At 41.9% G+C, this 26,785-nt stretch overlaps 1 protein-coding gene across 3 annotated transcripts; it reads right to left on the bottom strand.

Moving 5' to 3' along the window:
* Positions 1 to 1,320: 1,320 nt before the first annotated feature.
* On the bottom strand, positions 1,321 to 26,709 carry LOC124033605 (enhancer of mRNA-decapping protein 3-like). 3 transcript variants are annotated; one of them, XM_046345692.1, is made up of 8 exons: positions 26,627 to 26,688; positions 25,917 to 25,988; positions 24,319 to 24,493; positions 22,084 to 22,277; positions 15,602 to 15,964; positions 8,321 to 8,474; positions 4,433 to 4,650; positions 1,321 to 3,418 (listed from the first exon to the last, which is right to left on the bottom strand). In XM_046345692.1, the coding sequence occupies exons 3-8, from the start codon at positions 24,480 to 24,482 to the stop codon at positions 3,084 to 3,086; spliced, it is 1,428 nt and encodes a 475-aa protein (XP_046201648.1). In that variant the 5' UTR covers positions 24,483 to 24,493; positions 25,917 to 25,988; positions 26,627 to 26,688; the 3' UTR covers positions 1,321 to 3,083. The 3 variants fall into 3 exon arrangements, with proteins under 3 accessions (XP_046201648.1, XP_046201649.1, XP_046201651.1); XM_046345693.1 differs by lacking the exon at positions 25,917 to 25,988 and having other exon boundaries at positions 26,627 to 26,709; XM_046345695.1 differs by lacking the exons at positions 25,917 to 25,988; positions 26,627 to 26,688 and adding an exon at positions 26,285 to 26,584.
* Positions 26,710 to 26,785: the final 76 nt, after the last annotated feature.

The following is a 26,785-nucleotide window of genomic DNA, read 5'->3' on the forward strand; positions in this document are numbered from 1 at the left end:
ACCTTTGCTGCAGCTTCATAAAAAGTGACTTGGAGAACTTTAACAATTACTATACACACTCCCACGCATGATCTTGTAACAAACGTCCCCACCCCTCCAAAAAAATAAATAAATTGTAGCTGTGGTCTGTGGGATAGGCATAACAAATAAAAGTGTGCTCTCAAGATTCCTACAAAAGTAGTGCATGTGGCACATTTTGGCCCCCTGTATTTTCTATATAAAAATGGATGAAGTGGTCTTTATTACAACAACAGGTCAACAGAAATTGAAATGGAAGTGTATTGAAAAATGAAGCCCTTTAAAAAATTGAATATTTTCTATGCAGTGTCACATTTAATGTATATCAGTAATTAATTCTCAAGCTTGATCTCAGTATACAGAACAGTGTCAACTTGGACCAGATCTGCACACCATTACAAATACTTGTGGTGTCACATGCTTCATCTGCCTTGCTGAAATTCGTTTATGACAAAGGATAACGTTTATTATTCCAGTTTACACACCAATTCCTCAAAAAATAAACTTAAGTAAACAAAATTCTGATTAAATCTGTAATGATATGATCAAACAAAAGTGGTTTAGTTCCTCCATCATGACATCATATGAGATTAGCCACTATCTCATTGCTAGCTACCACGAGGACACTTCCCAAAAACTATTACTGTAAGTCCTTAAGAAAATGAATGTAAGTAGCAGTGCGAAAACATGGCCTGTTTTCTGGCAAATGTTTTGTAACAATATGACCATAAATCACTTAAAAATAAATCTGTCTGGGCTGGAGTGTCACAATACAAGATCATCATTTCCCATGGAAATATTTCTGAAAGTAGCAGTTTTAGATGACAAAAAAATCTCCTGTAAGACTTCTCACCTCAGCATCCATAGGTCTCTGGCATCACATGCAGGAACAGGCATTCCTCTCAAAGCTGACAACAGCAGCAGCCTCAAGGAGCCCAGCTACTAAGCTAAAATATGTGTTTTGGATGCTTTATAAAGATACATTGTGTTGTTCTATTCTCACATCATTCTCACATCATTATAACATGTTATGTAGATACTGCAAGTATCTGTAGTTGGCACCTGCAGTGAGATGGCATACATTTACAAAAACAGGCTACATGCACTTGTAATACGTGAGAAAGCTCATTGCGTGACATTGTTGAGCAACACAGCATTATTGAGCAACATTATCAGAGATAAACAAAAACAAATAAACTCATAGTCCTACCAGCTAGAACACAATTGGCAACAGATGCCATTGATTCACTGTATTACATGTACTGTATGCACTATTAACAATAGCCTGATTTAGTCGTTTGGAAATGTAGAGCAGATACACAGACAAGACAGTACTTCCAAGTCATATGAATGTTTGCAAAGTTGTAACCCAATCAATCCAGATCAATCCTCATCGACTACCCATGAAAATAAACATGTGCAAACACACCAATAATTGGATTTAGAATAATAAAAAAATAATGAAATACAGTTTAAGAAAGCAGTCAGCCTCAATGCCCTTGGAGCCAAACCTAAATCTAACCCATTCACAAAAGCTCCCTAAAACACAATGTCTGCACTCCATACTAAGACCATACTAAAATGCACCGAGTGTTTGCAAAAATCGCTAATCTTTTGCAAACATAATTCAGACATCCTGGCCAGTATGTGACCTAACAGGTCTGTAATTACAGATCTGTTTACACAACCACAGAACGTCTCACACAAATCCGAGTCTGGCTCAAGCGCATTTGAAGATCCACTTTCAAAATTATTGCAATTTTTTTTTATCAGAGTCTTATCTATCGTGGCCCATCTGTTTAGCTGCACATCCAAGGCTTGTGTTCGGAATTGAAATGGCATATTGCCTATACAAATGAAATACAAACCCAATCCTATCAGAAAGTGAATTAAATGGTACAATGGCTACTACTAGGAAAACTATCTTTACATTTTTTTTTCTTGACAAATGCTGTAATACTAAGTGTAAACTAAATGGTACTGCTTAGCAAATTACATGTTTACAAAACCTGAAGCAAGAAGACAGTCACGGCAGCAGAGGTAGAGCATGTGTACCTTTCTACTGTGTATAGCTACTTAACAGATACATATGCATACCCTTGTAAACTATTATAAGACTGTATGTGGCCTTATCTGACAGGTGTCAAACAAAGATAAGATTTCATATGAGAAGTGTAAAAGACGGAGAAACTATTTGTTTGTACGATAACACAAATACACTGAAACAAAAGTGTTGAGCACCACTTTACATCTTTCATTGCAGTGTTGTTAAAAATATAGCCCAGATGCAGCTTTAGAAAATATATGCATTCAAACAAATCCAAAACATCTTCCCTATTTATCAAAAACAGACAAATTCTTAAACATTTTCTTTAGATAAAGAAAAGAGGACAAACAAATGTTTTTGTTCCGAGTTGATACCAGTGCTAGCTAAATACACATTTCAATTGCAATTCGCTACAACCAATGTTGACCAAAAAGTGGCATTTAAGAAAAACATACCAATTGAATTTAGTGAGAATAAGGGCATTTCAAATAAATATCTCCAATTCAGATCATAGTGCTTTTCCCAGAGAGGTGAGAGAAATTGAGCTCTGCTGTGGGGCACTGGGTCAGCCAGGTCCTGTGGTCTCCAGTCCACACAATCTACAGTAGGAAACAGGAAGCATGTCTCAGGCCCATGGCTGGTCACACGGTCAGGGTTCACAGATAGAGACTGACTCATAGTGGTTAGTCAGCTCTCTGTAAACATAACATACTCAAGACTGGCTGATAGAGGGCAATGCACACACATAGCCCTTATCACAAAGCCCAACGGGACAGGAAGCCCTCCTCTTGGAGCTTACCCTTCTCCCGTGGCACGCAATACACTCCCAGGGGTCAACCGGGAGCAAAGGAAAAACATATACCAACCAGCAATACAATTAAGTGCCAATTCTGAAATCACCCCACAACCTTTTTTCAGTAACTGTACACATCACCCTCTAAGAAGGCCTTCTGTATTTCACTAGAATGACAACACAATCCTGTGCACAGCCAGGGCTGGTAGGTTGTGGCAGGTCCTGCTATGTAGAGTGTAAAGGAATAACGAATTTGCAGCCGAAGGGTGAATGGTAGTTGATGCCCACTTCCTGAAACACCTGCTTCGGCACCCCAATGTCACACAGGTAGACCCTAGCCTCCCCACCATCCAGAGGCAGGGGCAGGCCCAAAGACAGGGTCCACTTGGCCTCCACGGCCTGCTTCTTGCCACTCACTGGAGGGTCAATGCTGAGCACCGGAGCCCTGTTCTGGTTGGCCCAGTCCGCAGCCGCCAGGTACCAGGCCTTGTCCCTCAGGAAGCCATTCTCATGGCAGTCCAGACAGTTGATGACCAGGTCCACTGGGCTGACCGGCAGGTCTGGGAGGAGAGAGAGGGACAGAGATCAGGGTTTGAACTGAACGCTTCTGAGTAGCTAGACCTCCAGCAGAGGGCAACATTGTTTCATGGTACCGCTATTAAAAGCAGACAAGCAGCACAGATGAGTTTTTTGCTAATTGTGCCTAACTATACTGAATGGAAATATAAATGCAACATGTAAAGTGTTGGTCCCATGTTTCATGATCTGAAATAAAAGATCCCAGAAATGTTCCATACGCAAAAAAAGCTTATTTATCTCAAATTTGTTTACATCCCCGTTAGATTGCATTTCTCCTTTACCAAGAAAATCCATTTCTCCTTTACCAATAAAATCCATCCACCTGACAGGTGTGGCATATCAAGAATCTGATTAAACAGCATGATCATTACACAGCTGCACCTTGTGCTGGGGACAATAAAAGGCTACTAAAATGTTGTCACACAACACAATGCCAGATGTCAAGTTGAGGGAATGTGCAATTGGCATGCTCACTGCAGGAATGTCCACCAGAGCTGTTAACAGAGAATGTAATGTTAATCTCTCTACCATAAACTGCCTAAAATATGTTTTAAAGAATCTGGCATGTGGACGAGTGGTTTGCTGATGTCAACGTTGTAAACAGAATGCCTCATGGTGGCGGTGGGCTTTTGATATGGGCAGACATAAGCTACGGACAACGAACACAACAGCATTTTTTCATATGAAATCCATAGATTAGGGTTATTTCAATGAACTGATTTACTTATATAAACTGAAAAATCTTTTAAATTGTTGCATGTTGTATTTATATTTTTGTTCAGTATACAGAGGGAAGTGTCTACTCTAGATTAGAAAACAATGGTATTTTTATACAGCTCATGCTAACAAAAGAACACACTACCAGGAAGTGGATTCACCATCCTCACTATCTACAATCCATTTACCTTTCCATCTACAGTCTCATCACATCTAATGATTTCAAAAGCTGATAATATCTGTGAACAGAGAACAAATCTGTTAGGATAAGTCGGTACCGTTGATGCTGGCCACCTGCTTGCCGCTGGTCTTGCTGTAGAGGGCGAGCTCGTTGGTGATGGACTCCTGCATCTTGACAAAGTTGGGAAGGAAGAGGATGACCTCCACCTCGTGGTTGGCCAGGTGCCGTCCACAGCTGATGCCCTGGGCCCCCTGGACATGGGGGCCACACAGCAGGGCCACCGTGGGACGCTGGTGATTATTCTTAGGTGTCAGCCTGGGGACATCCAAGAGACATATGTGATTTGTTTGTTGTCCTATTTTGATTTCTTATCAATACAAATAGTACAAGCCAAGGCCTGGGATATGCGATTGCTGGTGGATTAGACAAACTTTGTCCTCATTGAGATAATTAATTGTGCAGAATACAATCATGACTGATCTAAACACCATGATCTGCAGTTTCCACACACTGCAAACAAAGGAGCATTATCATCACCTCAGGCGTGCATGGGTAATAAACTGGTTGTTGTGCAAGGGTTTCCCTTTCTTATAAAAACACAACTCTTCAACTACAGCATAAAAACCAGAGGAAGCCTTTATCTGCAATCGTTGTAATCAAGGTCAGTGGAGCATTGTGTCCTATGTCGACCATAAACACCTCACGCTTTCAATAGGCTGCTACACCTTTCCATGCAAAGTATTGGCTTTCTGTCATGATTAACTGCTAAAGCCACTGTCTATTCATCATGAATATGGAGTTTGCATTGACTCCTTCACACGCATAAAGAGAAAAGCCTAAAGCAGAGGGGAAATGGAAGCTTCACAGCCTGTCGGACATTCTTGACTTAACAGGGAGAATGATTTGTAAATACACTAGATGACAAACAGGGGGGTACTGTTTTGAAGCCACCACGCTTCCATTTTGGTGCTCCCCAACCATTGTAAGTTCAAAAAAATGTAATGTCTTTGCAACTCTGCCTAGAAGGCCAGCATCCCCGAGTCGCCTCTTCACTGTTGATGTTGAGACTGGTGTTTTGAGGGTACTATTTTTGCTTTGGGTACTCAACTAGTCTAAAGGCGGCTAGTTTTATTGCTTCTTTAAATCAGAACAACAGTTTTCAGCTGTGCTAACATAATTGCAAAAGGGTTTTCTAATGATCAATTAGCTAATCCAAGTTTATAATTTTAAAAGGCTAACACAGGAGGTTGCTGATAATGGGCCTCTGTACGCCAATGTAGTATTCCATAAAAAATCTATAACATTAACAATGTCTACACTGTATTTCTGATCAATTTGATGTTATTTCAATGGACAAAAAAATTGCTTTTCTTTCAAAAACAAAGACATTTCTAAGCGACCCCACACTTTTGAATATCCAGGAAAACAGAAGTTAAGTAAATAATTCTAAAACCATTTCAAAAATGTATCTAGCCAATTTGCTAGATAAAGAATGCACAAATATTGTTTCTCACACAAGTTTATTGTTGCCCACACAAACATCCCTTATTTATATATGTTGGGTTGTAGGCCCAACTCATTCAACAACATTTCTGAGTACTCCATAGGTTTTCATACTTCCCGGGAATGACCAATTCTGACTAAACGGATAGCTCAGGTCCTTCACAAATCAGACCAATAACTCTATCCTCCTGCTTAAAAGATTATTTGCAAGACCTGCCACATCCAAGAGCGTCACAGTCGGTGTAGTAGGATTCGATCTTCGTCCTGTATTGACAATTTGCCTGTTTGATGATTCGCCAGAGGGCATAGAGGGATTTCTTATAAACTTCAGGGTTAGTGTACCGCTCCTGGAAAGCGGCAGCTCTAGCCTTTAGCTCAGTGCGGATGTTGCCTGTAATCCTTGGCTTCTAGCTGGGATATGTACGTACAGTCACTGTGGGGACGACATCATCAATGCACTTAATGAAACCGGTGACTGATGTGGTAAACTCCTCAATGTCATCGGATGAGTCCCGGAACCTATTCCAGTCCACAGTGCTGGCGAAACAGTCCTATAGCTTAGCATCCGCTTCATCTGTGCACTTTTGTACTGAGCGGCCTCTGTACACTGGTACTTCGTGTTTGAGTTTTACCATTTGACAACTATGAAAGAATTGCCTTTGATAACTATCAATCTTAGATATTCAGAGTAAAAACATTAATTGGAGAAGTAGGCTATTAGACAGAATGAGGACTTAATGTTTCCAGTCATTTCATATTATGTCATGTTACAGTCTTATACACTCAATACATGTAAATAGACAGCCCAAAATATACACATCTCAGCCAGACAGCTCAAACGGTGAATAGCATAGTAACATCTCTATGCTGTAGTATAATGTTGGACTAGAATATCATCAATAATCAAAGTAAATCCTGTGCAGTTCATTTTCCTAAACAGCTTAGCTAGATAGATGCATAGCATTAAAATATGTTACTTTGTTATTACTGTTCTTAGCTAGCTAGGGGAAACAAAATGATGGAACAGACATGGTCAAAAATATTTTGCTAAATCCTATGCTTACCGATCTGATTCTGCTTCAATACTCAACAATGGTGGGTCTGGAAACAGGCTTGTTAGGTGTTGATGCCGATGTATTCCTTTCATGACTGAAATTATATTTCAGGTTCAAATATATTTTTGAGAGCTTTGACGTCAAGCAATGAAATCCAGTTCAGATACAACAGCCAACAGGAGACAAAACGAGCTATTTAGAATGTTGTGTTGTACAACACCTGACTAAAGACGGGGCATTCAGATCAAGAAGAAGAGACGTGCAGTTGACACCGTTTCGTCAGTGAATCTTGGAAAATCCAGCCGACGACATGACAGGTTCTAAAACTAGACCCTTCAGATCAAACAAACCGTTGCATTGTGTCTCATCGTGTGTATTTCAAATGAACTTTATGATCATGGCTATTCCTTGCCAGTAGAGTAGTGTGTGAAATAGCTAGCTAGCTAATATCACAGCGTGACTTTCAGACCACAGAAATATAACACAAGGTCAAGTGACGTCATACACATAAATTAGGTAGCTAGTTAGGACTTACTAGTGAAGCTAAATGTTATATACAAATCAAATAAAAACAGCAATGTCAAAGTCAGCAAATAAGCTGCACAAGCTAATACAAACTATTGGATGTGTGGCTTGACAACAATCAAAACAAGCAAACCAAAATAAACACTTGCATACTTATTTACAACTAAATATCAAGACCATCATTTCACTTTATATCTAGAAAGGTGTATTTTCTATCTAACAATGTTTCACATTTTAAGCAGAAAAAATGCAACCTGTGTCAGTTTTGAATCCCTTCAACTCTCATTGTTCTCTCCACTGAGTGAACGCAAATCCAAGGTTTATTCTAGTCTTGGCCCGGGCTCTATCATTTTCCCTTTTCTCCTTCAGGCAGGCTAAAGGTGCAATATTGTTATGATTGCATCACATTGTATGACCACTAGCAACTAACTCAAGCTTTTGAAAAAGCTCCATTCATTCCTATGGAGGACTGCTTCTTCTGAGGACTGCCAATATGTCTGACCGGTGGCTTCAAAACCTCTCATCGGTCAATACATAGCATCCGCAATCCAGAGTTTCATTGATCAGTGCCTTAGAAGGAGGTTAATTGCCTGTTTAAAACACCTTACGACAGTATATCACCACAGCAACAATACAAGAAACAATGAAAAATTGACAAAAATAGAAGGACAAAGGCATGTTCGTATAACCCTGGGTCGTGTTCATTAGGGCACACCGTAGCAAAACACCTTGGAACTGAAAACAAAACGAACACTTCTTATCGGGCAAGTTCAGATATTGTAGTACCTCCCCATTTCAAACCATTTTCTTTAGCTTCGTGCCTATTGAACACAACTCTGATATCAATGAAGCCTGTTGCATGTGATGTTACCCCAGTAGAGGAAGCCCACCCAGCCACTCACCGGTTGGGGCCCCCCAGAAGAGTGAGGGCCATCTGGCTGGCACACACACCAGTCATCTCCAGCCTCCGCTCCAGAGACAGGCCATGCCGCTCCGCTGAGGCCAGAAGACACTTGTGAAGTTCGTAGGACACACTGGGGACAACCAGGCCAGTGTCTACAGTCAGAGGAGCGAGAGAGACAACAGGGGAAAATAAACATGTATTAGTTGTTATTGTGCCAGATAATAATATATGTAGCTATGAGAAGAGTAGAGATTGGAATTTGAAAAACTTCCAGATTTCCCAAAAAATATATGGAAATGGTACTAAAAATAGAACTGTATAGAATCCTCATAATCAGTGTGACTAGACATTATCAAAAGGAACTACAAGGCCTAATTCACCAACAGCATGAACTTTCACGATGAGGACAAACACACACACAGACACACACAGGAACTCCTCAAGGAGAAGGAGTTCATGAATAAGCAGAACATCCCCTCACGTGAGGAGCCAGTTCTCTTGGGAAAGCTTCTTCCCTTGACCTGATCTCTTTCCAATCACGGAAGGACGATTCCCTTCTTCCCCTCTCATTTGTCACTGTTGTCTGCCGCAACAACAAAGAAAGTGTCATATTTTGTAAAGGGCTGCCAAACATGAGGATGCGAACTGAACTGCCTCTCCTAGCTATCCCCTGCGGTCTTCTGGAGTGGCTGGGTTCACACGCTCCAGCTCATCCCTGCTGAGCTCCCTCAGCATCCCCATAACCAGAGCTTTGGGCTGAGAAAGACACCGGCGGCAGCCCCCTGGGCCCACACACACTACCGCCACACCTCACATAGGACTCCACCAAAACATAAGGGTACCATGACAAAGGGGAAAATTAATAACAGGTGGTTAAGGTGTACTGGTTGGTACACCCATGTGCCAATAAAGATGGCTAGTGTGTGTGGGAGTGTTGCAGCTTGACTTCTTGAGTGAATACTCAGTTCCAGGACCACCCACACACACACACATTCAAGGTTTTTCTTTATTTTTACTATTTTCTACATTGTATAATAATTAGTGGAGATAAACACTATGAATTAGAAAATATTTCTAAAAACCTGTTTTTGCTTTGTCATTGTGGGATATTGTGTGTAGAGTGATGAGGGGGAAAAAAATATTTAATCAGTTTTAGAATAAAGCTGTAACGTAACAAAATGTGGGGGGAAAATCAAGGTGTTTGAATACTTTCCGAATGCACTGTGTGTGTGTATGTATGTATATACAGTTGAAGTCGGAAGTTTACATACACCTTAGCAAAATACATTTAAACTCAGTTTCTCACAATTCCTGACATTTAATCCTAGTAAAAGCACCCTGTCTTATGTCATTTAGGACCACCACATTATTTTAAGAATGTGAAATGTCAGAATAATAGTAGAGAGAATGATTAATTTCAGCTTTTACTTCTTTCATCACATTCCCAGTGGGTCAGAATTTTAAACACACTCAATTAGTATTTGGTAGCATTGCCTTTAAATTGTTTAACTTGGGTCAAACGTTTCAGGTAGCCTTCCACAAGCATCCCACAATAAGTTGGGTGACATTTGGCCCATTCCTCCTGACAGAGTTGGTGTAACTGAGTCAGGTTTGTAGGCCTCCTTGCTCGCACATGCTTTTTCAGTTTTACCCACAAATGTTCTATGGGATTGAGGTCAGGGCTTTGTGATGGCCACTCCAATACCTTGACTTTGTTGTCCTTCAGCCATTTTGCCACAACTTTGGAAGTATGCGTGGGGTCATTGTCCCTTTGGAAGACCCATTTGCGATCAAGTGTTAACTTCCTGACTGATGTCTTGAGATGTTGCTTCAATATATCCACATAATTTCCCTTCATCATGATACCATCTATTTTGTGAAATGCACCAGTCCCTCCTTCAGCAAAGCACCCCCACAACATGATGCTCCCACCTGTGCTTCATGGTTGGGATGGTGTTCTTCAGCTTGTACGCCTCCCCCTTTTTCCTCCAAACATAAAAATGGTTATTATGGCCAAACAGTTCTATTTTTGTTTCATCAGACCAGAGGACATTTCTCCAAAAAGTACTATATCTGTCCCCATCTGCAGTTGTAAACCATGGTGGTTTTGGAGCAGTGGTTTCTTCCTTGCTGAGCGACCTTTCAGGTTATGTCGATATAGGACTTGTTTTACTGTGGATATAGATACTTTTGTACCTTCCTACAGCATCTTCACAACGTCCTTTGCTGTTGTTCTGGGATTGATTTGCACTTTCCCACCAAAGTACATTCATCTCTAGGAGACAGAATGCGCCTCCTTCCTGAGCGGTATGATGGCTGCGTGGTCCCATACATTTACATTTAAGTCATTTAGCAGACGCTCTTATCCAGAGCGACTTACAAATTTATACTTGCGTACTATTGTTTGTACAGATGAACGTGGTACCTTCAGGCATTTGGAAATTGCTCCCAAGGATGAACCGGACTTTTGGAGGTCTACAATGGTTTTCTGTGGTCTTGGCTGATTTCCCCATGATGTCAAGCAAAGAGGAACTGAGTTTGAAGGTAGGCCTTGAAATACATCCACAGGTACACCTCCAACTGACTCCAATGATGTCAATTAGCCTGTTAGAAACTTCTAAAGCCGTGACATAATTTTCTGGAATTTTCCAAGCTGTTTACAAGCACAATCAACTTAGTGTATGTAAACTTCTGACCCACTGGAATTGTGATACAGTGAATTATAAATGAAATAATCTGTCTGTAAACAATTGTTGGAAAAATTACTTGTGTCATGCACAAAGTAGATGTCCTAACCGGCTTGCCAAAACTACAGTTTGTTCACAATAAATTTGTGGAGTGGTTGAAAAACAAGTTTTAATGACTCCAGTGTAAGTGTATGTAAACTTCCGACTTCAACTGTATATCTATCTCTCTACTACTCAGGTCTGTGTGTCAACACGGTAGAGGATATCTAGGAAAGACCAGCCCAGGGAACATGGTTCCTAGATACTACCACAACCATGTCATTATTCTGGTAGCTGCTCACAGAACCCTTTAAAAGAGCCCTGTGCTAATCTCTACCTATAGCCCATGGCACATTAGTCTAGAGAGGAACACTAGCTGGAGGGGCTGCACGGCTCAATATCCCTTTGATAGTGAAGCAGGTAAGACCTTAACGGCCTGATCCAAAGCGCTGGCCTGGCATTTGAGTGCTCAGCGTGGCCTCCCTCATGTATTATATGCATGCAGGCACGTATGCAGCTATCAGAAACACACAGGCATATCACTCAAGGCAGAACACATGCAGTGTGACATGCAAGAAAACACACACCTGCAAACAGTAGATAGACGGATGTCGTGCCTGGGTGAAATGAACCTTATCTCTTCCCTCTCCGTATCTCCACATCCCTCCCACTGTTCCAGTACAAGGACAGGTAATATGTTACAGTTGGGTGGGAGAAACCCAGTCTACTCTACTGCACCGTTCCTCGGACAATCACGTGAGCGATAAGCACACAGCAAAGTTAACTGCTCCTTGTCATGCAACCTGCCACTGAGGAGAGGGAAAGGGAGAGGTGGGAGTTGCACTATGATCTAATTGCTTTTTGACCAGCTATGTGTGTTTGTAAGGAATTCCCCTGCTACAGCCCCCCACCCCGATCCTGTGTACTCTCACACTCACACACACCCACTCCACTACACGCAATGCTCAACCTGCTCAACTGGGTAGCCAGGAGCACGCAGCGGCAGTAAAATAAACTGAGCTGGAAGCAATCCTTCAAGCATGACAACGAGAAAGTTGAAGCTGAAATCAATACACACATGCAGGCAGGAAGCGGGTCATGGGTTATTAGGGCTGGCGCTGAGAGAGGGAGGGGGGAGAGAGAGAGAGAGAGAACAGGGAGTGAGGTTGCACAGTTTCACAAGGTTCCTCCAGACTACAGGCCTGTTACTGCTGCAGTACCAAGGGGCTGCGAGCCTCTAACACTTCCAGACACTCCATAACCTCAGCCCTCATAACTATGTGTAATGCAGGTCAATTGATTAGAAAGTTCCATTTGAGGACCTCCCGAGTGGTGCAGCGGTTTACGGCACTGCATCCCTAGGCTGCGCGGTTTGGCGTGTCATGTTTCGGAGGACGCACGACTCGACCTTCGCCTCTCCCGAGCCTGTTGGGGAGTTGCAGCGATGAGACAAGATTGAATTTGGGGAGAATGAGGGAGCACAAAAATGTTCTCATGCCACCAGACCAAGGGAATCAATAGCTGTGAATAACACTCACTTTTCCTCAGCTCTCACGCCCTCTCCTGTCACTCTCTCCATCAAAGGTAGTTAACAGGGCAGTGATTTGATTTGTTCTGTGGCTTTAGTATGTTTACAGTGAAGAGATTTGAGTACATGTGTAGCAGTGGAGGCTGCTGAGGGGAGGAAGGCTCATAATAATGGCTGGAACGGAGCAACCTGAATGTGTTTGATGTTGTTAATACCTTTCCACGTTTTCCATTCCAGCCATTACCACCTGCCCGTCCTCCCCAATTAAGGTGCCAACGTGTAGATGAGGAGTGGTTTAACACACATAGCAATTAGCAAAGGACAGCAGACAGACAATATGTTATCCCAACGCCAAACATTTGTTTTCCTAGCCCCTTTTCTGCTGTTGATTTAAATGTTTAGTGGATAGGAATGGATTCAGGTGAGAGCAGCCTGGAGTAGGGTAAGGGTTTGTTCCACATGTAGTGTGGTTGCATCCCAAATGGCACCCTATTCCCTATGGGCCCTTAGCAAAAGTAGTGCACTATATAGGGAATAGGGTGCCATTTGAGTGGTAACCTGTGTGTGACTATGAGAGGTGCTGTTTATGTAAAGCTCAGAGCGGTCTGATAATTACAAGGTACAGAGGATGGGGCTTAGCATGACAGCATTCAGGCAGAGGTAGCAGACCTGCCCAGCCCGTTCGGTAAAAAGAGAAAAGCGTCCACATTCAGCTCCCAGTTCTCAGCACCAGGGACAAGGCTTTTAATGGCCGCCTGGCCCGCATTGTCATCATAGTCACCGCACTGCTGTCGCCCTGATAACTCTGGCTGGCGTCCATGTTAGGCTACTTACATAACCCTTTCTAAGAACTGTTGCACATTTCACATACCTGTATGTCGGTACAGTATGTACTGTAGTGTAGCGGGCTATTTGAGACTAGGGCTCACATTCATGTAGTGAGTCATTTCATGTAGTGATTTAAGGTATCCAGTGAGGTGTATCAGTGTAGTGTCTTTGTCTGGGAGTATTTAGTCAGCTGGCAACAGAAGCACAACACTCCCATCTCCATGGGTGCACAGAATGCATTCTATGATTCTCTCTTTATTTCTCTCTCTCTGAGGACCTGAACCCTAGGACCATGCCTCAGGACTACCTGACATGTTGACTCCTTGCTGTCCCCAGTCCACCTGGCCGTGCTGCTGCTCCAGTTTCAACTGTTCTGCCTGTGATTATTATTATTTGACCATGCTGGTCATTTATGAACATTTGAACATCTTGGCCATGTTCTGTTATAATCTCCATCCAGCACAGCCAGAAGAGGACTGGCCACCTCACATAGCCTGGTTCCTCTCTAGGTTTCTTCCTAGGTTTTGGCCTTTCTAGGGAGTTTTTCCTAGCCACCGTGTTTCTACACCTGCATTGCTTGCTGTTTGGGGTTTTACGCTGGGTTTCTGTACCGCACTTTGAGGTATCAGCTGATGTACGAAGGGCTATATAAATAAATTTGATTTGATATGACTAATAGCGATGGTATTGGCATCGATATCCTTTTTCCCTAATGAGAGAGCGAGCATGTGTGTGAGTGTGCTTGTGTTCCACGAAGACCTATGAGTTTATGCCAACACCAGAAACCAGATTTGACTGGTACTGATCCCCTATCCCTACAGCGTAGTGATTGATCCAGCAGAGCCAGAGTGATAGGTGGTGCTCTTCTTGTCACACCTTGGAATCCAGGCCAGGGGCCTAGCATAGTGTGCCATTCACTTATCTCCTGTATGAAACCAATTATATAACACACTTATAAAGAGTGGGACTGCATGGTGGGGCAGTGAGCTCAAAGCTCAAAAGTCACCTGCTGCCTCAATCAAAAGAGTAACCAAAGTTGGATCCGAGCCAGCACAGCACATTGTGGAAGTGGGAGGTGGCCCTCTCGGGCCAATAGGAGACAGTCAAACCCACACCCAGCAAAGAGTTTCAGTGTTGCTTCACAGAAGCACAAGAGATAGACCAGCACTGTCACTCTGAGAACGTATACTATTTCTGTCTAAAGTCAATACTGACATGGAGGGGGAATTCAACTAGTTACTAGTTTCCAAAGTAAACACTACAATCATTATCACCGGTCCGCTAGACACGCATGCAACAGAAAACATCCTGAGGGTAGAACTTGTTGTTTCGGTCATCAATTCTTTTCATTTTCACCAGATACAGAGTCAAAAAATATATATTTTTAATGGTGAATCCCCATTCTCTGGTTGAATGGGTCACCAATCTACAGAGGTTTTCCCATCTTTGAGCTACATGAAAAACATTCTAGTATCTTAAAGGAGAGAAAAACAAACAAGAGACTGTATGGACAGAGAAGAATAGCTCATTAGAGCTGTGTGTGTGTGTGTACGGTGGGTGTGTCACTCTGTAGGGAGAAGCCAGCAGTGATTACTGAGAGGGAGAGGCTCAGCCTCTTCACCACACGCTGCACACGGGCTGGGCTGTGACCGGAACCTATATCTCTCCCCCATCACATCTCCAACCCGATGGTCTTCACTGAGAATACCGACACTGTTGCGTCCGATTACTGGGTATTTATTTTTCTTGCTTGTTGGTTTAAGGCCTATTTTAGAGCTGTACACAATGTCCTGTATCTCCACTAGTCTGGCTCGCTTAGCCAAACCCATGGGTCTACTGTAGCCTCAATAGATCCAGCGGCTGGGGTGAGAGACACTCAGGGCCTAAGGGCACTGGCAGACAGGCCTCTGGAAGTGAATGTGTGATGACAGATGTGAATGGAGAGTGTTCTATCTGTCTAACCCTCAGGGCAGCAGGTTTCTAGATGTGGATGTGTGATATATATGTGAATGGAGGGCTCTCTCTCTCTCTCTCTCTCTCTCTCTCTCTCTCTCTCTCTCTCTCTCTCTCTCTCTCTCTCTCTCTCTCTCTCTCTCTCTCTCTCTCTCTCTCTCTCTCTCTCTCTCTCTCTCTCTCTCTCTCTCTCTCTCTCTCTCTCTCTCTCAATGGAACTTGTTGTGTTCTCTCTCTCTCTTACCAGTGCAGTACTCCTTGCCCCCGTGTTGTGGGACCGTGATCTGCCGGTAGACGACTGGTTTGACCTCCAGGATGTTCTCGTCGTGACGGTAACGTGTGGGTGTACCACGTTCGCCACCGGGCGTACCACGGGAACGTGCCCCATTGCAATCTGTGCCGTCAATCTGCGAGAACACGGCTGCCTTGTCGAACAGTGCCAGGTTTGCCTCAAAGTCAAAGTCTGTGTCCAGACCCTCGTCCATGTCAGCACCAAAACACTCGTCGTCCCTGAGCCTCATCTGCCCTCCACCTCCTCCGTTCTTCACTCCATTCTTCTTCGGCGTGGCCTGGTTTGGCCCTCGGTTACTAGATGAGGCTGGAGGACCTGAAGAACATAAATCAAGACATTAGAAGGACGATTTATTTCTTTTTACAGTATATATTTTTATCTAACCTTTATTTAACTAGGCAAGTCAGTTAAGAACACATTCTTATTTACAATGACCCGAAGAACATAAATCAAGACATTAGAAGGACGATTTATTCCGATTTATTTTTACAGTATATATTTTTATCTAACCTTTATTTAACTAGGCAAGTCAGTTAAGAACAAATTCTTATTTACAATGACGCCCTAGGAACAGTGGGTTAACTGCCTTGTTCAGGGGCAGAACGACAGATGTTTACCTTGTCAGCTCAGAGATTCGATGTAGCAACCTTTGGGTTACTGGCCCAATGCTCTAACCACCAGGCTGCCGCCCCTATAGCCTGACTAGGAATTATGGTGCACAAGCCCAAAATCCCAGTTAAGAGAGTAATATTTCAGACTGGAGTCCATTAATCTCTGTCAGGACTCCAGTCTACTTTCTAATGTGTCCTCAATACTGATCTTATCCTATGGCTGTATCAGGAGCTACAGTTATATAACAAGCAACATCAATAGCACATTAATAATACAGGCTAGTAGTTTTCTACCAACACACAATCCTCAACACACAACGTTTAGATACATGCATGGCGCACTAACAAATCAAAAAGAACCAACTGGAAAAAAAATAACTGGAAAAACCGGGTGTTCAACCCTAACTGTGATGAGGTCTCACGCTAACCTAGGGAGAGAGAGGCACAGCCGCACGCAAGTGTCACACTGACAGCTAGGTACTTTAGGCTCTCACGCAAGATACACACCAAGACTCTCAGTCAAGTCACGTACACACTACTGTTGTCACAATGGCGTTGTCACCCGATCACACCGACTGATCTGAGACCTGCTACTATATCAAGGTATTTTTGACAATGGAGGGGAGTGAGGGACTGCTTAAAAAAAACATCTGTTCATGTGTGTGCATTAGATTTTCAAAATAGGCAAACATTTTACAATGAGACCACACAGAGTATAATTACCTACAGGTCTATTGTAAATCTCAGTGAATCAGATGCCTGAATGCACTGGGCAACGCTCCAAGTCAAGCAGAGAATAATGAACACCAAGTTAGTACTAGTGTCTGATTGAATTGATGTGAAAATGTGGAGAGGTGTAAGAATCTTAGGTTCAATAAAGGCTGAGATATTTGAACAAAACATGAACTTGAACCATGTGAAAAGTCATTGACTGAAACTTCACGGTGAACTACATTTCAAAGACTGATTAAACATGACCCATATTTAAGTTACACACATTACAAGCAAACGTTTCTTACAGAAAAATGAATCACTATGACACCAGTGAGATAAACACACAGGAGCTAAACTGGAGTGAGCGACAGCATGCTGTGACAGCGTGTGAGGCTTGTCAACATGTTGCTGTGTTGTGTGGAGGGAAATGTGTTCACATGCAAGGTAAGACTGACAGAAGGAAAACCATGTCAGTCAGCCGCAACAACTCCCTCTGTGTGTGTGTGACACAGTTCAATTGTTTTATTTTACCTTTATTTAACTAGGCTAGTCAGTTAAGAACAAATTCTTATTTTCAATGACGGCCTAGGAACAGTGCTTCAGCTCGGGGATTCGATCTTGCAACCTTTCGGTTACTAGTCCAACGCTCTAACCACTAGGCGACCTGCCACCCCAATCAAGAACAGGAAGGAAGAGCTTTACTGTACACTTAATGTATGTACCAGGGGCAAAGAAAAAACAAAGGGTTAAGCTGATCGCATGTATAGGAGCATGTATAGGAACATTTTTATATGCAAAAAAATAAATAAAAAAGCTATTTTTCCCCCCAATTATACTCTTAACAAGGTCTGTTTGGATCCAAGATAATCAACTCGATTTGCATAGGACTATGCATCCTTCATTTCATTCCTACATTCTCATCCTAAATCTCCCAGCAAGATTAATGTCAGATAATTACAAGTCATTTGTACAGCCCATGATCTTGTATAAGTAGTCCGTAACCCCACCTCCCTTTCTTTCTATGGCCCCCTGCTATGGGGCTGGTTAGGGGCATGGCATTGCGTGTGAAAGGGTCAGCCCAACCCCTGCCACTCAGCACTTTGGTCTCATGCAATTTGTGCATTAGCTCCCTTGGCTGTTGGCCCAAGAATCTGGAGATTAAAATAAAAAATCCAAAAGGTAAACAGTGCTTCCACAATTGATATGGCCTGGCCCCTTCCAAGCGCACTGCCACTGGGACAACATGGCTTCCTGTGGGGAGGGGGGGGGGGACAGAAGGGCACTAAGGCACGTAAGCCAGGCCTTGCATAACCTCTTTAAGAGCAGACACAGCGAGGGGGGAATGTTTATTGATCTTAGTCACACACGTATTGTAAAGAGGAACTTTGGTACAAGCCTTTAGCACGCTATGGGAATCTGGGGAAGTCACAGCATTGCAAACAGTGCCTGGCTGCTTCCACGCTCAGTAAGTAGTAACCTGGTGACACCATAGACTAGAGGAAAGGACACCGGTTCACCAGACAGAAATAAACTAGACTGATTAAACAGATTACTACGTAGTAGTTCTTTTAAAAGGGTTACTGCTTTATGGGTTGTGGTTATTATACCTGGCAGAAATGATTAAAAAAGTATTCTCATAGTACATCCGAGGTTAATAATTTACTAAAACGTGCCAAAACACTGCAGGGATTTGTGTCTGATAAACAGAAATAACAGAGCAGAGACCAAACAAAAGAAACAGAAGCCCTTAATGTATGAATATGCCAGTCAGGTAAAACATAGTGTAACCTTTCCCTTCCTATCCACAGAGCCTAGGTATCTCTCAGAAAAGACAAGTGCATAAATGTTACTATGATCAAAAAGAGAAAAAAATGCCAGGTGAAGCAATGTGTTGGCTCGGCTTCAATGACTGCTGACAAACTGTGCAGATCCCAGAGATTAGGGAGTGGATTTACATGTGACACTGATACTTGTAGTTTCACATTTCCTCCTGTCACTGAATAAGGAAAAAGATCAACAATGAGAACTTTCTGCTCTATAATCACAGTCAGATAGCGGGAAATAAGTTCATGACTGTGCTTACACTGTCTTATGTAAACATGTCATAATTGAGAAATAGCCTCGTTCCCAATGTGATAGTGTGTTGAGTGTACTTTCTAAATGGGACTAACTGTTACGGTTGGCACCAAATTCATTGGGTTAAGACATGAAGGGGCTAAATATAGTGCGGGTCAAATGTATTAGCCTACATCTAGCACTCATAAGCAACAGAGGCAGAGATAAAAATGTATGTAGTCATTGAGTGTGATGGTTAAATAAAAAGGTTAAATAAATGGTGTAAGATTCTAATGCAATAAATAGCGCATTCAGAAAGTACTCAGACCCCTTAACTTTTCCCACATTTTGTTATGTTACTAGGGCTGTGGCGGTCACCAAATTTCATCAACCAATGATTGTCAAGCCAATAACTGGTCAGTCTCATGCTAATTGACCATTAATTAAACACATTTAGCATCTCCTGGCTTCCACACACAGCCTACAAGCCACCAATGCAGACCTTTGGAACATCTATATTACAAAAAGTCTAATACATTCATGTAATATAGCCTACACCGTCACAATAAATCTATTATTTATTTTAGACATGTCTAAAGAAGCATGATATGAAGAAAATATAGTCTATTTCAGAAGAACAGAATAGCACACTCCAAGTTGTCCTTATGTTAGGCCTTGATCTGGCTATGCCAAATAGCTGTGGGCTACACTAGTTTGTTTAGCAACAAGATTTGCTTAGAAATCTGTGGCATTCTTTTATAGTATGAAGAATACAATTGAACAAAGCTGAATAAAATATAAATATTTTCTCCAAACAATGAGGGAGTGCGCATGTGCAGTTATTCTGTGTTGAGTAGTTAACAAAGAAATAGGTACTCCTTTATGCTTAATTTAGAGATATCAATGTAACTTTAGTTGTTTTACAAACGTTGGGCTATATGTTTAGATTTTTAATACATTGTAAGACTGCATGATGCGACTAATGATGATTTGCAAAAAGTCGAAAGGCATAAGCTCTGCTTTGTTTTTTCGCAGGCAGTACACACTTCATTAGTCTCTCATTTACAATTTGACAAGCACTTGATAATGCCCAAAATTTCATGGCAGCATCCCCTTTGTGGCCGTAATGCACCCTAAATAAATCCATGCCTTTTGCGCAATTGCGTGCGTCCTTATCCAATTCCGAGGTGCATATTGAAGATTTTGGAAGAACTGTCCACATTCACTTTTCGTCAGCCAACAAGAGGAGTAGGTATAACGAACAGCAAAAGCACGAGCCTATGTCAATCTACTATCACCCATAGTACAAATGTCAACCTATTCTGTGTGAGAAATAAATATGGTAAGCGAGTCTATAGGCCTAGCATACATAAAGCTGATGGGATCCTCCTCTTTTAAGTAGAGGCCATCACTCTGTTTTCTCACGCAATTGCATAGCCTTTCAAAATGTTGCGCAACATGAGCTCAAGGCCTCTAATGAAGTGTTTGATTAGATTTTCGAATACATTTGCATTGATGCCAGAGTGATTAGAGGGACAATAAAGTGCAGAGTACCAGGTAGTTAGCAAGTTCGGTAGGCTACTAATGACCATCAGCAGCATTAGAGCTTGGAGAAGCCTAATTACCATGACTCGTGAATGTCGGTGTGACGGTAATACGGTCACCGCAACAGCCCTATATGTTACAGCCTGATTCTAAAATGTATTACATGAATTTTTTAATCTACACACAATACCCCATAATGACAAAGCAAAAACTATTTTTTTGCACATTTATTATAAATTTAAAAAACTGAAATATACCATTTACATAAGTATTCAGACCATTTACTCACCGATTACACCGATTACTGATTACAACCTAATGTCTTCTTGGGGATGACGCTACAAGCATCAATCTCTGCAGATCCTCTAAAGCTCGGTCAGGTTGGATGGGGAGCGTTGCTGCACAGCTATTTTCAGGTCTCTCCAGAGATGTTTGATCGGGTTCAAGTCCAGGCTCTGACTGAGCCACTCAAGAACATTCAGAGACTTGTCCAGAAGACACTCCTGCGTTGTCTTGGCTGTGTGCTTAGGGTCGTTGGAAGGTGAACCTTTACCCCAGTCTGAGTGCTCTGGAGCAGGTTTTCATCAAGGATTTGTCTGTACTTTGCTCTGTTCATCTTTTCCTTGATCCTGACTAGTCTCCCAGTTACTGACGCGGAAAAACATGCTTCACCGTAGGGATGGTGCCAGGTTTCCTCTAGAAGTGACGATTGACATTCAGGCCAAAGAGTTCACTCTTGGTTTCTTCAGGCCAGAGAGTTTTGTTTCTCATGGTCTGAGTCCTTCAGGTGCCTTTTGGCAAACTCCAAGTGGGCTGTCATGTGCCTTTTACTGAGGAGTGGCTTCCGTCTGGCCATTCTACCATAAAGGCCTGATTGGTGGAGTGCTGCAGAGATGGTTGTCCTTCTGGAAGTTTCTCCCATCTCCACAGAGGAACTCTGGAGCTCTATCAGAGTGACCATCGGGCTCTTGGTCACCTCCCTGACCAAGGCCCTTCTCCCCCGATTGCTCAGTTTAGAAGGGGGGAAGATCAATGGAAACAGGATGCACCAGAGCTCAATTTCGAGTCTCATAGCAAAGGGTCTGAATAGTTAAAAACAGGTATCTGTTTTTTTAGTTTTAGTTTTAAAAACCTGTTTTTGCTTTGGCATTATGGGTTATTGTGTGTAGATTGATGAGGAAAAAAATGAATTTAATCAATTTTAGAATAAGGCTGTAACGTAACAAAATGCTTAAAAAGGGGTCTGAATAATTTCCGATTGCACTGTACATAAGACGGCAGGCTGTGGCCATGGTAGAACACACTGAAGAGACCCATGGCCTATTCAAATGCACTCAGTCAGACAGCACTCTTTGTGGCTTCTGGAGAACTGCTGATAGAAGATGGTGTTCCACTAACACTGTATAAAATGTCACCCAGCCCAATTGTTGTTACCTGAAGGGACGTTGCATCGGGGCCTTGCAACCGGTTTTAAAAAATAAAACTCCCAAACTAGTCCTCTCATCTCACCTTTGCGTAAAATGGTAATAGGAGCGGTGGTGGAATGGGTGTTGTTGGCAGGGTAACCACCTCTGCTATTCTGACCACTCTGCCCTGAAGATTTGACACCTGGATCAGACAAGACCCCCTGTCCAGCACTGGCTCTGCTGACACCACTTTGAGTTTGGATATCCAGGAACTTGAGCTCTTTGATGTCCATAGCACTGCACAGAATGTAAACATTGACATGTTAGACATATTAACAGTAGATTTGCTTAAAACAAATAAGTAGGGAATAGGGAAATTGGTCCTTCTGTAGCTCAGTTGGTAGAGCATGGCGCTTGTAACGCCAGGGTAGTGGGTTCGATTCCCGGGACCACCCATACGTAGAATGTATGCACACATGATTGTAAGTCGCTTTGGATAAAAGCGTCTGCTAAATGGCATATAAAAAAAATATTTAAAAAATTTAAAAAAGTAGGCCCCTATGTATTGTGAAATAACTAGAGCAATACACTGAATGTAACTAGTATGTACAGTGGGGCAAAAAAGTATTTAGTCAGCCAACAATTGTGCAAGTTCTCCCACTCAAAAAGATGAGAGGCCTGTAATTTATCATAGGTACACTTCAACTATGACAGACAAAATGAGAAAAACAATCTAGAAAATCACATTGTAGGATTTTTTATGAATTTATTTGCAAATTATGGTGGAAAATAAGTATTTGGTCAATAACAAAAGTTTCTCAATACTTTGTTATATACCCTTTGTTGGCAATGACAGAGGTCAAACATTTTCTGTAAGTCTTCACAAGGTTTTCACACACTGTTGCTGGTATTTTGGCCCATTCCTCCATGCAGATCTCCTCTAGAGCAGTGATATTTTGGGGCTGTTGCTAGGGAACACGGACTTTCAACTCCCTCCAAAGAAGTTCTATGGGGTTGAGATCTGGAGACTAGCTAGGCCACTCCAGGACCTTGAAATGCTTCTTACGAAGCCACTCCTTCGTTGCTCAGGCGGTGTGTTTGGGATCATTGTCATGCTGAAAGACCCAGCCACGTTTCATCTTCAATGCCCTTGCTGATAGGAGGTTTTCACTCAAAATCTCACGATACATGGCCCCATTCATTCTTTCCTTTACACGGATCAGTCGTCCTGGTCCCTTTGCAGAAAAACAGCCCCAAAGCATGATGTTTCCACCCCCATGCTTCACAGTAGGTATGGTGTTCTTTGGATGCAACTCAGCATTCTTTGTCCTCCAAACACGACAAGTTGAGTTTTTACAACAAAAAAATATATTTTGGTTTCATCTGACCATATGACATTCTCCCAATCTTCTTCTGGATCATCCACATGCTCTCTAGCAAACTTCAGACAGGCCTGGACATGTAATGGCTTAAGCAGGGGGACACGTCTGGCACTGCAGGATTTGAGTTCCTGGCGGGGTAGTGTGTTACTGATGGTAGGCTTTGTTACTTTGGTCCCAGCTCTCTGCAGGTCATTCACGAGGTTCCCCGTGTGGTTCTGGGATTTTTGCTCACTGTTTTTGTGATAATTTTGACCCCACTGGGTGAGATCTTGCGTGGAGCCCCAGATCGAGGGAGATTATCAGTGGTCTTGTATGTCTTCCATTTCCTAATAATTGCTCCCACACTTGATTTCTTCAAACCAAGCTGCTTACCTATTGCAGATTCAGTCTTCCCAGCCTGGTGCAGTTCTACAATTTTGTTTCTGGTGTCCTTTGACAGCTCTTTGGTCTTGGCCATAGTGGAGTTTGGAGTGTGACTGTTTGAGGTTGTGGACAGGTGTCATTTATACTGATAACAACTTCAAACAGGTTCCATTAATACAGGTAACGAGTGGAGGACAGAGGAGCCTCTTAAAGAAGAAGTTAAAGGTCTGTGAGAGCCAGAAATCTTGCTTGTTTGTAGGTGACCAAATACTTATTTTCCACCATAATTTGCAAATAAATTCATTTAAAATCCTACAATGTCATTTTCTGGATTTTTTTCTCTCATTTTGTCTGTCATAGTTGAAGTGTACCTATGATGAAAATTACAGGCCTCTCATCTTTTTAAGTGGGAGAACTTGTACAATTGGTGGCTGACTAAATACTTTTTTGCCCCACTGTATGTAGCCTGAGTCTCAGATCTGTTTGTGCCGTCTTGCCAAATGCCAAATCCTATGTCATTGTCACCGCAAATTATTTCCTGAAATCTGTGACGCAGGCTAATCTTTCTGTACTTCACCATGTGAAATCCTTACCTGAAGGTGACCTCAGGGACAGGGCACTTGACCCCATTGTGAAAAGGTTTTCTGAGAGAGATGGTCTGACTAGTCTGGTCCACAGATGACACTTCTCCCTGGTACATGCCCAGGGTTGGTCCACAGTTTATTGACACCAGACTACCCAACCAGTCTGCAGCCATTCTCTCTGGATCTAGGCATATATGGAAGACAGAGAACAACTTCACAAATACGTTATAGCTTTCTGATCAATGGGACATTAATGGTGTAAAACTGTTCTGTTTGAGCTACAAAACAACTTGGATGATATGTATAAATTGAAAGCAGAGGGAGCCTTTGTCAGATCTAGGAAGAAGTGAACAAAATTAATCGTATTTTTTCAGGTTAGAAAAATACCACTCTAAAAATAATACAATTCGACAATTAAATATTAATGGTCTCATCACAGATGATCCCAAATTAATCTCTAACTTTAGTTGCAACTTCTACAAGAATGTATATAGTTCTAAGTATTGAGGTTTCTTCAACTTTTTTATTTGACTCTCTGGGGGATGTGAAATCAATTGGGGAGGCTGAGAGGTAAACAGTGTGATGACCCTATTATAGTTCAAAATAAAAAGTCTCCTCGGATTGATGTATATCTGCTGAGTTTTACAAAACTTTTTCTCAACAGTTGGCCCCATATCTGTTGGAGGTCTTTTCTGAAAGCATTACACATAATTATCTCTCCCAGTTTGACTCCAGGTCCGAAAGACTTGCTTCTACTCAATAATTGGCGTCCAATCTGTCTGCTCAATAATGACTACAAAATGTTAGCCTCTATTTTTGCAAAAAGAATGAAGGAAGTATTGGACTCAATTATAGAAGAGACCCAATCTGGCTTCATGAGGAATAGACATATCTAATAATATCCGACTGGTGTTACACCTTATTGACTATTCTGATTTAAACTTTGAATATTGTTTTATTGTCGTCTTAGACTTTTATAAAGCCTTTGATATAGTGGAACATGAGTTTCTATTTCTCTCCCTTAAGAAATTTTGTTTTGGGGAATTATGTTGATGTACTATTAAAACTCTTTATATGAATGGGAACAGTTCAATTAAATTAAAGCATGGCACTTCTCCTAGATTTGATTTGAAAAGAGGAATTAGGCAAGGTTGCCCAATTTCACCTTAACTCTTTCCTGCTTGCAACCCAACTTCTTACAAGTTCTGTTAAACCAGCTATATAAAAGGGATCTATTGCTGACAGAGATATTATCATAAGTCAACTTGCAGATGACACAACCCTCTTTTTGAAAGATGCTGACCAGATTCCTAGAGCAGTCGATGTGATAAATATATTTTCCAAAGCATCTGGTCTTTGCCAAAATCTGAAATAAGTGTAAATTGTTTGCTGTTAAAGACTGTGCGATACCCTCTATATGCAATATTCCAGTCAAGGAAAAGGTAACATACCTTGGGATTACCATATCTAAGGATCAACAGGACATATGCTCATTACATTTTATACCTATTATTGAAAAAGAAGAAGTTGAACCATTGGTTGCAGAGGGATTTATCCTTGAAAGATTGAGTATTGCTTTCTAAAGCTGAAGGTATCGCCAGACTTACTTATGCAGCCCAGTCCCTACATCTTGACAACAAAATAGGTAAAGCAGTTGACCAGGTGCTTTTCAACTTCATCTGGAAAAATCGTACACATTATATTAGGAAATCTGTCGTTATGAACTCATATGAATATGGTGGTCTCAATTTTTTAGATGTTACTACTTTGAATAATACTTTTCAGGTCAATTGGGCCAAGCATTTTTTTTAAATAATCCAACTAAATGGTGTAAAAAAGTTTAAGGACTTATAGTTACAGGTCTAAAATATGAGTTCCATTGGCTATACAATTGGCTAACAGCGGGGGTAACCACAGCCCTTTGTAAATGACAACTAGCTACCTAACGTAAACTGGCTACTCACTCATCACTTACCTACTCTGGCAATTACGTCGTTAGCTAGCTAGCTAGGAAACAAGTTGGCAGTGTAGCTGTCAAATACTCTAGTTAGCTATCACTGTGTTAAATCGGTATCTAACTAGGTAACCAAATAACGCAACTAGCTAGCTGTTCCGTTCGAATAGATGGCTAGCTAACGCTACCTAGCTAACTAAATAGCTAGCTACTGCCAAATTGTTGTGAACGCTAACGTTAACTAGATAACGTTAGCGTAGCTAAAATCAGAGATCATGGCTAACGTCGGTTATTAATATATCCATCCTCTCCACTCTTTTGTTATTCATTAAACGCTGTCAGGTAAAATTGAAAATTATATACCTATTTTTTTGTGATGAGTTTGCTAACAACACTTTCTGAACTCGAAGAATCTGTGTTGTTTCCTGGTCACAACGTCACTTCCTTCGGTTTCCCCACCTGCGTTCATTGATTGTTTATGCAGGGGGGCACCAATGGGGCAACGTGTTGCTGCAAAGGTGT

Source organism: Oncorhynchus gorbuscha, linkage group LG04 (assembly GCF_021184085.1).
Source record: "Oncorhynchus gorbuscha isolate QuinsamMale2020 ecotype Even-year linkage group LG04, OgorEven_v1.0, whole genome shotgun sequence".
Lineage (NCBI taxonomy): Eukaryota > Metazoa > Chordata > Actinopteri > Salmoniformes > Salmonidae > Oncorhynchus > Oncorhynchus gorbuscha.

Excerpts from the sequence above, each read along its gene's own strand:
- LOC124033605 (XM_046345693.1), bottom strand. The coding sequence starts at position 24,482 with ATGGCTGCAGACTGGTTGGGTAGTCTGGTGTCAATAAACTGTGGACCA. Across the intron at positions 15,965-22,083 it reads TATTACCATTTTACGCAAAG|GTCCTCCAGCCTCATCTAGT; the intron begins GTGAGATGAGAG and ends TATGTTCTTCAG. Across the intron at positions 8,475-15,601 it reads GGGCAAGGAGTACTGCACTG|ACACTGGCCTGGTTGTCCCC; the intron begins GTAAGAGAGAGA and ends CTCTGACTGTAG.